At 43.4% G+C, this 13,620-nt stretch overlaps 1 protein-coding gene across 4 annotated transcripts in view; it reads right to left on the bottom strand.

Annotated features, from left to right (window-relative positions):
- Positions 1-3,971, bottom strand: part of Kiaa2012 (KIAA2012 ortholog) — a 139,269-nt gene extending 135,298 nt beyond the window's left edge. For 3 of the 4 annotated variants that reach the window (XM_040294716.2, XM_021735682.3, XM_040294717.2), the window contains exons 1-2: positions 3,488-3,971; positions 1,868-2,152 (exon numbers count right to left, since the gene is read on the bottom strand). In XM_040294716.2, the coding sequence (XP_040150650.2) occupies positions 1,868-2,152; positions 3,488-3,571 (369 nt within the window). In that variant the 5' untranslated portion in view covers positions 3,572-3,971. The remainder of the gene's footprint in view (positions 1-1,867; positions 2,153-3,487) is intronic. The other variant, XM_040294718.2, reaches the window with a different exon arrangement.
- Between the last annotated feature and the right edge of the window lie 9,649 nt (positions 3,972-13,620).

Genomic DNA, 13,620 nt, shown 5'->3' with positions numbered 1-13,620 from the left:
ACAGATGATGCAGACGTATCTAATCACTTGAGGAGAGTTGGAGGGGGAACCTACCCATCTTTCCCCTTCTCCCTCTCCAGTCTTCTCCCCTTGTCAATTCAATCAGGAACCAGTTGACACAGACAGTTGTGGGATTGTACATAGCCTGGTTCAACCCCCTTGTGACACAGAGCCAAGCAGGAGAAGTGTGTGCAGAGAGGATCTGAGGGCCAACAGGCAAACACCAGACAGACAGCCTCTGGTGTCCTTCAGGTCCACAGACAGTAGGACAAAGTGCAGACCATGCTGTCCCTAGAGGTAGACAGTCCCGTTTTTGAATCCTGGCTTAGTGATTTACTAGCTCTCTGGCCTGGGGCAAATCACACAGCTCCTATGAGCTTTAGTTTCCTTATCTATAAAAGGGGGGGCAGAAAACCACATTTTACAAGGTCATTGTGAAGATTAAATAAAATAACAGCTACAAAGTAGCAGTAAGCATCTGAGAACAATTGGCTTCCTTTTATCCTAAATGTAGGATTTCAAGACAAAGGACAATTGAGTGTTTGGTCAAGGTCATCCAGCCTTTCTATTTTGAAGTGGGGGAAGGAAACAGAAGGAGCGTTCCTTTGAAAGCTCTGCTAGGATGGGGGTAGGTGATAAATTGTCCAATAATGATAATGGGAGACAATCTAAGAAACATTGAAAGTACCAGGCATGGGTGATTCATTCCATAAACATTTATGGAAGTGATTTAGACATAGTCCCTGTGATGGGAGAGATGTTATTCTATCAGGGATGACAGATGGTCAGAGATAAATCTCAATGCGGGATGGTATGGGAATGTTTGCAAAAGTAGGAGCCCAAGGATATCTCTGCCTAGGGAAGTGGGAGAAAGCTTCAGAGAGGAGATGATATTTGAGCTGTTTGTTAAAGGGTGGGTAGGAGTTAGCTGCCATAGAAAGGGCATAGGGTGTTGGAGTGAACTAGGCACATAGGGGGCTGAGGGGCCCCCAGTAGAGATGCTGGCAAGAATAGGTGGGAGATGGAAGAGAAACCAACGTATGGAGGGCCTGGTGTCAGAAGCTAATGATTTTATTAGTCAATAGAGATGCAAACCACAGAGTAATCCATCATCTCAAATCTAGAATTTCGGGGCTGGGGATGTGGCTCAAGCGGTAGCGTGCTCCCCTGGCATGCGTGCGGCCCAGGTTCGATCCTCAGCACCACATACAAACAAAGATGTTGTGTCCACCGAAAACTAAAACATAAATAAATAAATATTTAAAAAAAATCTAGAATTTCATAAAGGGACACATCTTCCCAGATAATATTATGGCCTTAGTCAAAGGGCCGAAGCCTGCAGATATATAAGGCAGGGTCTATGTGGGCATCTCATAAGAAAGTCTGAATCAGAAAATGAGCATACTGGGTTCCCCTTAATATTAAATGCAGAATGGAAAAGTCATTTATTTGTCTTCCAGACACTGAAGGGACCAAGGTAAATATTTAAAATGTTCTTCTCTTTTCCGCAAAGCCAAGAACATCAGAGGTAGGACGATAATGCTCATAACTCTGAGACAGGATTTCAAGGACTCCTGGTGAAATGTCTGCTGGCCTGAATCTGTCTGAATGCTTCAAAGGACTCTGTTACTATAACAGAAAAGAAAATACAAAATGGTAACAGAGCCCTTCCTTGTGGATTAGCTCATGCAGGCCTCATGAAGATTGTGTGTGGCCAACATACAAACATATTTCAGTGATGAGGAAATGGAGATCTGAGGGTCTCATACCTTTCCTAGGGTCCAGGAAGTTATCCCCAGGGTTGCAACTGGGTTTCTAGACACACAGGCCAGTGCCTTCCCCAAACCCGAGGAACTGCTCTGCCTACCTGCTTCCTTCCATATGCCAGGACAGCTTCTTTGAGATCCTGAAGGGTACGAAGTTCAAGATCCAGCCCCTTCTTGTGACCTTTGGGGCAGCAGGAGCCCTTTCTCCTCTCTTTGGGGGTCCATGCTGAGATGGCTAGCCCTTCTGAGTAGAGGATCAGGGCACCCTTTCGTGTGCTAAAAGTCTTAGGAAGAAAGAGGTTCCAAGAATGCTGGTTGGCATCCTCTTCATTCTGAGGTTTGCTGACCAGAACATAGTCTTCTGGGGACTTCCAGTTCAAGTAATCCTGTAATGAAAAGAAATTGCCTTGATTGAATCACTGTGGAAGACCCTCTTTTAGCAAATTCCACTCATGCAGTGTTTGACTTTCCCTTCAGTTACTGATTTTCTCTGAGTTGCTTCATGTGGAATCATGGAACACAATTACTCTTTTATTTTTGGTACTGGGAATTGAACCCAGGGATGCTCTACCACTGAGCTACATGCCCGACTCTTTTTTGACTTTTTGAGACAGGATCTTACTAAGTTGCCCAGGCTGGCCTTGAACTTGCAATCCTCCTGCTTCAGGCTCCCGAGTTGCTGGGATTACCGGTGTGAAACACAAATACTCTTCTTAGCAACTGTTTTTTCTTCCCGCATCTCAAAATTAGTGGGACCCAGGGCATGATTCTATTTTATTCCATACGATTGTCAGGAGAACTCTTCATGTGTGGAGGCTGGAGTGGGTACAGTGTAGGTAATGGGCCAGTTAAAGTTTCCTGATATGCAAGTAGGTAGTCAGAATTGTCAAGGGCAGCAAATAACTTTGAAATTAGATCTGGACAGGTTGGCAGTTTAAATAGGAGAAAACCATTCCAACCCACTACTGGTTCAGCTGCACACAGGGAGAATTTCTACACATTCCAGATGCTATGTAACTTTACCTAATTTGGCTATTTAGGAGCCTATAAAATAGTTATATATCTTGTAAGTAAATGGCATTGGCCATAGAGGTCCTTTGAAATTTTATATGTCTTTTAACACAGCAAAGGTCAAATATCATGACAAACTGCCATGACAATGGAAATCTCTGTATGACCCCAAATTTGCAAAGCACTCCCAATGGATTTCTTATTCCTGGCAGGATTCAAGAAATAAAATTCTAGTACAACCAGGAAATTTTGCCACCACTTTAAAATCCTCTAAAATGAGACTTTTTTGGCATATATTAAATATGAATCCTGTGGGTTGAATTCCAGAAAGTTCAAGGAAGCCATTGAAATGGCACAAACACACATAGCATTTCAACCTCAGAGCACGACTTCTAAAAACCAAATAAACAACGGCTTGCCTAGAACCCAGGTGGGAATTCTGGTCATGAACCAAACCACCCAAATTCCAGGCAATCGGGATTCTCCTTCCATCTCAAAAACAGAAGGCTGTCGGTCAAGGTGCAAGAGGAAGGAAGAGGGCCCCAGGGGCAATCTTGGGATATGAGGCAACTACATTAAGGTCTTTGAGAGACCCTCACCATCTCAGTAACAACCCACACCCAAACACACCTGGTTCATCCTCAAGTGAAAGGATAGAGCATTCCTCCCCCCACTCCCCAAACATGCCCCTTTTCAGCTATAAGACTCACCTCTGGTTCAAAATAGACCTCCAACTTCTGTTTGTTCTGGACCAACTTCCCGTGTCCCCGGCTCAGGAGAGAGAGCTTAAACATGTTTCCCCTCTGACCACCCTTTCAGGGGCAGTTCATCTTGGTTTTGAAGGCTGAAAACTGGTCACACCTCAAGATTTCCGAAGCTCAGCAGCAAGCACAAGAAGACCACAAACACTGGGCCTTTTATTAAATACATTTTTCCCTCTTACAGCAGCTTCTTAGTAACAACCAGCCACACAGTTTAGACAGTGTGCATCTTTGTGCAGAGAAAAACAAACTGCCTGCCCAGACTTCTCAAGCCCCGGATTGTATACTCTCTGGACAACCTCTCTGTCCTCTGCGGGAGCCCTTGTTGTCCCTTGGTTCTGGTTGCTCTGTTACTGGCTGTGTGCATCTACAGATCTGGGCCACAGCACCATCCTTTTCATTGTGGCAGAGGTTGTTTCCCGGTTGCTATGGCAGCACAGGGAAAAGAAGTCCCTTAACCCAGCAGAGGCCAGGCAGAGACTGCGGAGGGCAGTAGTGTTCATTCTCCAGCTGGAATAGAGGTGGGGGGTTGTCCACTGGTCATTGAAAGGACCAGGCTCAGATGGCAAGTCCTGGTGGTGGGGGTGGGGGAGGAGGCCATATGCTTTCTGTTGTATGCTCACCTTGCTTTTAGAGTGTCTTCCCCTTTCTCCTGACACATGAGCCTGCCGCTGACAACTAACCAGTAACAGACTCAGGGGAGTGATCTAGGTCACCTAAAGCCACCTGTGATGTTTTCCTTGGCTGAGCCCCAGCATCCCATGAACTGGACACAAGACTGCTCACAGTTTCCTTTCTGTGCCTGGTTCTCAAATGGGCAGCTTCTCTCCCCAGAGGAGGAACTTTGGAAATGTGGGTGGGGCATTTTGATGGTTACAATAACTGGCTTAGCAAAAGGGGCCTAGGATTCTGCAGTGTGTGAGATTGTCCTATAAAATGAATTGTCCCACTGGAATTTGACAGTAGCATCCCCACTGAGAAACATTGTTATTCCATAGGCTGCTTGATTCTCTTCAATGCTGACGCCACAAGAAACACAAGATGAGAGGGAAGTGAGTCCAGCAACAAAAAGGCCTCCTTGATGGTGATCTAGGACCCTCCATTGGCCTGGGCAAGCAAGCTGCCCTGCCATTTGTCCGTCGGTTTGTGGAAGTGCCCCCTGCTGGCCTGGATGCAGACGTGCAGTAGGCTACAAGCCCACTTATCTTTCAGGTCCCTGGAGGAAGGCTAAACTCTAATGAGGAAGAATCTCCATGAGATGGCATTTATCATGGAGAAACAATACAGTGAATCTAGTCAAAACCACAATAACATTTCACACCTACTAGGATGGCTATTAAAACAACAACAATAGAAAACAACCTATGTTGATGAAGATGTAGAGAAAGTGAAACCCTTATGCACTGTTGGTGGGAATGTTAAATGGTACAGCTTGTAGAGAAATTGCTATAGCAGTTCCTCTGAAATATTAAATATAGAATTAGTGTGATCCATCAATCCCACTTCTGAGCATATACCCCAAAAAGAGTGAAAGCAGGGTCTGTTTGTTCACCCATGTTTAGAGCAGCACTATTCACAAGAGTCAAAATGTGGAAGCAGCCATGTGTCCACTGACAGGTGGATGGTCAAACACAATGGCACAGACATGCAATGGAATGTTATTCAGCCTTTAAAAGAAAGGAAAGTGGACCCGTGCTACAGATAGTGAACCTTAAAGACTTATGCTAAATGTAATAAGCCAATCACAAATGGCCAAACGTACAGTTCCACTTATGTGAAGTGCGCAGCATAGAAGGTAGGATGGTGGTGGCCAGGGGCTGGGGGAGGGGAAAGCACAGTCAGTATCTGATGGGTACAGAGTTTCAGTTTGGAAGATGAAAAGTTCTGGAGATGATTCACAGTGTGAATGTACTTAATGCCAATGAACTGTAAACTTAAAAATGGCTAAAATTATAACTTTATGTTATGTATATTTTAATTTAAAACTATTTTCAAATTTATAGCACCCCTCCCTATTTTGTAACACTTCATAATTCAATTGTTAGCATTATTATAGAGTGACCTCCTTACAGTAGATTGGACAAAATCTTACAAAACCTGGGTTATATATAGTTTACAGGGGTCTTAGGCTATAGTTGCTCCTTTCCTTCTCCTTCATCACCCCTTCAAGGTACAGCAAGATCCTTAAAAAAAAAAATCTCCTGAGAGATTACTATATGAGACATAATTCCTGGACTCAAGGAGCCCCTGGTACTCCAAAAATGTCGAGGCAGCTGGGCATGATGGCACATACCTGTAATCCCAGTGGCTTGGGAGGCTGAGGCAGGAGGATCACAAGTTCAAAGCCAGCCTCAGCAACTTAGCAAGGCCCTAAGTAACTTAGTGATACCCTGTTTCAAAATAAAAAATAAACAGAGCTGGAGGTGTGGCTTAGTGGATAAGGGCCCCTGGGTTCAATCCCTCATGCAAAACAAAAACAAAACAAAAGAATCAAACAAAAAACCACAAAACTTTAAGGCAGGTACATTTATGGACATGGAGAAAGGTGAGTCCTCTAGGAAAAGAAGCGAATGTATACATGTAGTGGAGGTGAGTGTAGTGGATGGATGGTGGTAGGCATTATGGAAGGCTACAGAGAAGAGTAGAGAGAAGAGTAGCATCAGAAACACTGGATGGAGCAATTAGGAGAGAGTCGAATGAGAATCAGTATGGTTAGCCAAAGAGGACTACCCAGGTTTCTGCAGTGGAAATTCTTTCTCCAAACTCAGCTGATTTTGAAATGCTCACTTGCCCATAAATGGTGAATCAGGGCTCCAGGAGGTGATCTTTCTGAATCTAGGTTGAGAGAGAATCTCTCCTGGGAAAATCCACAGGTGTCCCTGTGGCCCTTCCAGCCACCAGGGCAAGGATGCCAAGCCTCTCTGGAATTGTGATCTGTGAGCAGCCAGACCACAGCCCGAATCAGGCCTCACCTACACTGTCGTGTTTACATCCATGCTGTTTAATATGGACAATGAACAGATCCACAGATCAATTAATAGACATTTAAAAGCATTTACTCAGTCCCCATAACAGTTTATGGAAAGTGCATTTAGAAAGCAATCGGGGTTATTGCTATTCTAAAGTGCTTGGGGATCCCAGATGAAAGGGCCTTGTAACTGGAAAGTATTTATAAGTCAAGAAGAAACCCTCCACACCCATGTTATACAACACCAACACCATCCCCCAGCATGCCTGACCTGCCAGCCCATGCAGCATGTCTGTTTAAATTACACTGTAAATTCTATAGGGTGGAGACCTTGTTTTTATGGTTTGTAAAGCATTATGAATAACCATGGCACTCTGTAAATAAATAGAAACCACATGAAACAAAGAAAATAGATGCTCTTCAATGGTCAGGTCCCCAGTGTGTTCAGGAATTTGTCTCTCGTTCCAAAATGCTTGGGGTAAATGGATGCCACTCTGGAGGAGTGGTCTAGGAGTTAGTGTCAGGATTTTCACCCTCCTTTATAAAGAAGTGTGATTATATTGTCTAGTAATTTCATTCATCTTTAGGAATAGTGTACAAGAAGAGCCATCGGTGTTGCCCTTGCTTCCTGAACAGCAAAGATCATGCAGAGATTAAATGATTTGCATAAAGCCATAGAACAGACCAGAGGTGAAATGGGACCTTGTCCAAATAGGGTCCTAATTCCAGCCTGCTCTCCATCCCACCTCTGCAATAAAGTAGTGGCAAATACTCATAAGAAGCATAGCTAACCTATAGCTACCAGTAAATGACCATGACTATAGCCACAACAGCATGCTCCATGAAACTGGAGATTGGACACTAGATTTCTCTGCCATGATTCTCTCTAAACACTCATATCTTCCCAACCTTTCCTCTCTTTGCATTACCTTGCAAATATAGTTGCAAATTTGTCTAGGACATAACATTTTCAACTTCCTAACCATTTGCACCCAAAGCAAAGTGGAATGAAGGTTCTAGAGCTAGCCACAGTGATCTACCATGAGCATTGAAGACAAGTTATATGAGAATGTCAAAATGACCTGGGTGTATTGGTACATGTCTATAATCCCAGCAGCTCGGGAGGCTGAGGCAGGAGGATCACAAGTTCAAAGCTGGCCTTAGCAACTTAGTGAGGCTCTTAAGCAACTCAGCGAGACCCTGTCTCTAAATAAAAATACAGAAAGGACTGGCAATGTTGCTAAGTGGTTAAGTGCCCCTAGGCACCAAAAAGAAAAAAACAAAAGAATGTAAAAATGAAAGAGTTTTGAAGTTGTGGGTCATGTGTATGACAAGCAGCATCGCCATGCAATATGAAGGCTCATACCACTTGTTGTGACCTATAGACTGTAAGTCTCTGGAAGGTAGGGGCTTGATCATCATTTTAGGACTCTCCATTGTACCTCTTGCATAGAATAGTAGCTCAATGAATATTCATTATTTGCTTTTTAACATGCTCAAAGAGATGTGCAATTAGCTTTGAGCCAGTATGAAAGATACATGAAGGAAGAGAATTAGATCAAAGCCTGTTTTAGTAGTGTGTAGCTTGCCCAGCCATAATACAAAGCTTAGGCCCATAAGTTAGAGACTCCAGCCAGGCTCAACAAACAAAGGCTGAAAGGGCACCAAAAAACTCACCATAGAAGGTGCAACCCTCCTAACTTGGTGGAAAGGGCACAGGCTTGCCAAGAATGAGTACTTGACTTGTCCAGAGCTGGGATAATTTCTCATGTGGTCCAGGTCAGATCAGAAAAAAAGAAAATGCAAAAGGAAATAAACCCAAAGGACTTAAAAACAGCATACTACAGGGACACAGCCACATCAATGTTTATAGCAGCACAATTCACACTAGCTAAATTGTGAAACCAACCTAGATGCCCTTCGGTAGATGAATGGATAGGGAAACTTTGGTATATATACACAATGGAACATTACTCAGCATTTAAAAAGAATAAAATCATGGCATTTGCAGGTAAATGGATGAATTTGGAGAATATAATGCTAAGTGAAGCAAACCAGACCTAAAAAACCAAAGGCCGAATGTTTTCTTTGATATGAGGAGGCTGACTCATAATGGCAATCTAGGGGGGAACATGGGAGGAATGGAGGAACTTTTGATAGGAAAAAGGGGAGGGAGGGAAAAGGAGGTGCCAATGAGGTAGGAATGATGGTGGAATGAGTTAGACATCATTACCTTAAGTAGGGGCTGGGGACATAGCTCAGTTGGTAGAGTGCTTACCTTGCATGCACAAGGCCCTGGGTTCAATCCCCAGCACCACAAAAATAAATAAATAAATAAATAAATAAAAATAAAAATAAAAAATAAACCATTACCCTAAGTACATGTATGAGACATGAGTGGTGTCGAAATGCTTTGTGTACAATCAGTGTCTTGAAAAATTGTGCTCTATATGTGTAATATGAAATGAATTGCATTTTGCCATCATGTATAACAAATCAGAATAAATTTAAAAAAAGAAATGAAAAAAAAATGCAATAAAGAACACTAGAATCATAGTAAAGGGGAAAGTGTCCGCCTTGGCTCCCTGCTTCCTTCCTCTCCTTAGGTATAAATTACGGCCACATGGCCGGGCTAGTTCATGGGGAGGGCACTGGAGTTCTATCTTTCTGAAGGGTTTGCTTTGAGAATCTAAAATATTTAGTTGTGCCTTTGCCCTGGGCTTCGTTTTATTAGTAGGAATACTCACAGTAATTGCAAGCTCTTAAATTTATGGTGGGGAGATAGTAAGTTTGTAGAAGAAATAAAAATCACACGTTCTTGGTTCTTTTGGAACATGGGGAGAAATCAATCACCCTCTGGACAGCTGCTAGAGTCACTGGGGGCAAAAGTAACAAACCTTCATAGGAACAGACCCAGGGAGGTTGACAAGAGTGAAGATGAGTTTAACTCTAAGGGGAGACTCTCCGAGCGGTGGCCACTCACTGAAACCATCGAAACTTTAGAACCATTGGATGTTAGAATAAGAAGATAGTTTTATCTGTCACTGGTTTAACCATGGGTAAGTTTTTCTTTTGATTTTCATTGACAATTATTACAGTGATGTTTGTGAAATTAACAGATGCAATGATTTCAGTGTAGTTTTTGTCACAGAGTATGGACTCAGTAAATAGAAAACATTAAGAAATAACTTCATGTCATAATCCAGAATATACACACACTCTCTCTGCATTATAAGTGAACAATTGTAAGGTTTTTTTTTTTTTTTTTTTTTTTTCTGTGCAAACTCATGCTCTGAAAGTCATCTCCTTGTAGTATCTAGATGGCAGGTCACGGACTCGTCTCTTAGCTGGCTTCCTGTTCAGTATTTAAACTCTACAATGAGAATAATTTCTGTATTTTCTATCACAGAGTGAAAATTGTGTCCTGCATGCTAATTGTTTTACATAGATATAAATTTGGTGTACAAAACATGAATCTTTCCAGGAATATAGCAGTTGCATACCCCAAGGTGTATGAGAATTCTCTTTCCACTCTTTGCCCACATTAGTGATATTTTGATGTTCAGAATGAGTCCCCAATCTGGGTGCGAAGAGAGTGATGGCTAGCAGCTGGGTCTGATCTGAGGAAGAAGTCAGGGGGCTTGGAGAACCTTCCCCTCCAGCCCCACACGGCTAGAGTTCATACTATGAAGCTAGGAGTCCCTGGCCCATCAGGGCCCTCACTGCCTGCAATTCAACCTGGGTAGTTTCCTTCAGGAAAGCGCTCAGATTCTCCTGAGCACTGAGTTAGTTTGCAAGTCCCCCTGTGGAGATTGACCAGCCAGGTAGGAGGGAGCCCTGGAGTGGATACATGGATTGAGGATCCTCCGAAAGGGAAAGAAAGAATCAGGATGAGTGGAGTGTTGAAAGTATTCTCCGGCAGGCAGGTCAGGAGGCCCTGCCAAAGGGGCTTTGCTTGTTCTCTCATCTTCCCAGAGAGCCAGCCTGTGCCCGTGCTCCTCCCAGCAACAATCTTAAAACAGGGCATAGGCTGCCAACCTCTGCTGGCCCCAAGAAACTCTGTAAGCAGAGAGTTCAGGGAGAAGAGAAGCTGCTCTTGAAGAGCAGACCCAACTGGAGAAGCAAAGTCCCTCCTCCCAGTGGCCAATAGGGCAGATAGAACTGGAGCACAAGTTGAGAGCAATCATTAGTGTCATAAAAAAATGTGATGGAGGGGGGTGGACTGGGGTTGTGGCTCAGTGGTAGAGTGCTCCCCTAGCATGCATCAGGCGCTGAGTTCGATCCTCAGCACCACATAAAAATAAAATAAAGATATTGTGTCCACCTAAAATTAAAAAAATAAATTAAAAAAAAATGTGATCAACCATGAGCCCTGCCCTTTGCAGGGCCTTGGGTTCCTAGACAGCGCTCACTCATGCCCACCTCTGCTAAGTGGTCCGGGGAGTCCAGCCGGGAGAACATCTTAATTTGAAAGGGTCATACTAAAGGGAAGTACTGGCAGCAGAGTGGCTCAGCTCTTTGGATTCTATGATCATCCTTTTCTTGAACCATAGTCTGGTGCACAAAGGGTTAACAGGCCTTGTAGGATCAGCTGCCAAGTGCACGTAGTGCTCAGTCCACACTCCTGGCTTCTGTGGCTTGTATTCTTACGCTGCTGGAGTGGCCTGTTCATGGCATCTGGTTCCCTGGCAACAGCTTTCATTGGCTCATTCAAAACCTTTTCTTCTTAAGAAAGCTCCTACTGAGACGCCCACCACCACTACTAATCACCATCTTTACTTAGTGTTTAGGATGCAGCTGGTATTAAAAAAAAAAAAAAAAAAAAAAACAGCATTTGTGGATGTGAGAAGATAAAGAAAGCTCTTGACCTGGCTTTGCTACACCTGCCTTGCGCTGGTTTTCGACTGGACTAGTTGGAAATTACCTGCTTTTCCACTGGGGCAGAGGAAAAGACTGGGCTGGGCCAGAAAGTTTCCCAGAGCTGGAGTTCTTTGTTCGGCAGAGATCCACGAGTCTCTGTGATTCATGACTAGCTGTTTTCCCGGCTGATCTGTGATGTAACTGAGGCTCTCTGCTCTGACAAGGGGTGTGGCAGAGCTGAGAGAGTTCAGACAACGAAATCCATATTGTGGAAGGCTTGCCCCCGCCCGGCAGCAAACTGGGGAAGAAAGTCTGCCTTTCTCAGAACCTGAGGAGTTGGGTGGCTGTTCCTCCCTCCCCTTAGCTCCAGATTTGCTAAGAATAGCAGTAAAAAGTGGCTCTTCGTGCAGTGTTTGGAGAAAAGAAAAGTTGATGATATTCTCTAATTAGTAAAAATGGGAATTCATAGGAGGAATTCTTAGATGCACTGAGAATCTCTTTGTGTTTTCTCCTTTTGTCCAGGGAATAAATAAATTGAAAAGCAACAAGTAGAGTTGAGGAAGAAGGCAAGCTATTTTCACGTTGGTTCACCCCTGTCAATCTGTTTAATTCATTGTCTTTTTTAAAATATCATATTTCATCTAACACATTGATATTACTTAAATCCAAGCATTTAGGAAATAAAAATGCTCACAACTCACAGTCACAATTATAGAAGGGGTTGCCGATTGGTCTGGCCAACCGGCTCTAGTGGATGTGCTGCTCTGACCTGGTTCCTAGAGAGAAAAAGTCATCTTGGTCATGGGGTGGAGATGTGGAGAGAGTGACAGTTCAGAGATAGGGTGAAAGCTGAGGTGTGGAAGAGAGAAGAGGGGCTTTCCTGCTGCTGCGTGTGGGTGAACGGCTCTGTGGTCTGATCCCTGGTCTACATGTGGATGAGGAGGGTGAGGTTTTCAGATTTGTGTTATGTATGTCACTGTTTTAAAATGTATTATGGAGGGCATTTAACAAAAACAACATAGGTTTGAAAGTTACTTGGGAACTGGAACTTTTCTGCTTTTCTGTTCCTTATTAGATGTGCAGTGGGCAAATTCTTAACCCTTTGAGCCTTGGTTTCCTTTTCTGGAAAATGGGAATAATAGTACCTACCATGACAAGTACTAGGAGAAATGAAGGATATGAGTCCCACCCCTGTAGAAGCTGATGAAATTGTTCTGGTGATGGGCCTGGGCACTGGTTATTCACCTCATCCCCAGGTGAATGTTCAGCCAATGTTAAGAACCTGGGTGTGGTGGTGCACACCTGTGATACCAACTACTTGAGAGGCTGAGAGGCAGGAGGATCACAAGTTCAAGGCCAGTCTCAACAATTTAGCAAATGAGCATTTAGTGAGACCCTGTCCTAAAAACAAACAAACAAACAAAACAACAACAACAACAAAAAGAGCAGGGGATGTAGTTAGTGGAAAAGAGCCCCTGGCTTCAATCCCCAATACAAATAACAACAAACCACATGGAATAAAGACCCAGGTCCTCTGTTAGAGCGTTAAACTTCATGAAATGCCACACAGGCATTTTCTTTAGTTAGTAGAACAGACATCAAGCATTCAAGATTTTAAGGAAGAAAAATCTTTTGAGTACATCAGTTGAAAGATGGGTGGTACTTAATGTATAAATATAGAGTAAATATATAATCAAGACAGAACTTTTTGTGATTAATAACAAGGTGGGGGTACCCAAAGCAATGCATGACACTGAGTCTAGAACCTGCAAGAAGATTCTAAGTTGATTTCCAAAGTGTTACTTTAGTCACACTCTTGTGAGTTTTCACCAATTCTTTCAGGTGGTGAAAGGGGTGATTGGTGGTAGAACACAAGGCATATTCTGTGGAGTTAAATTCCACACGTAGCATAGGGATGGCAAGCTAATTTCCCCGTTATGTACCAAATTCAATCACCTGGGAGTGGCTGCTTAGAATACTTGATTGAGAATAATTCTGCAGAGTTCTGGCCTAGTTCAAAAGATTTCCATGGGGGCTGGAGTTGTGGCTCAGTGGTGCTTGCCTACAGTGCTTGCCTAGCTTGTGTGAGGCACCGCATAAAAAAAAAAAAAGGCATTATGTCCATTTACAACTGAAAAAAAAAATCTCCATGGATGATGAGTAATGTTTTTCATAGACAAGGAAAGGAGAGGGAACTGTGATACATAAACTGAGTTTTGCCAGCTCAATGTTGTAAACTATACAGAACTCTCGT

Source organism: Ictidomys tridecemlineatus, chromosome 7, assembly GCF_052094955.1.
Source record: "Ictidomys tridecemlineatus isolate mIctTri1 chromosome 7, mIctTri1.hap1, whole genome shotgun sequence".
In the NCBI taxonomy this organism is placed as follows: Eukaryota; Metazoa; Chordata; class Mammalia; order Rodentia; family Sciuridae; genus Ictidomys; species Ictidomys tridecemlineatus.
Note: the sequence above shows the minus strand (reverse complement) of the source record. Positions and strands in the feature narration are given on the sequence as shown.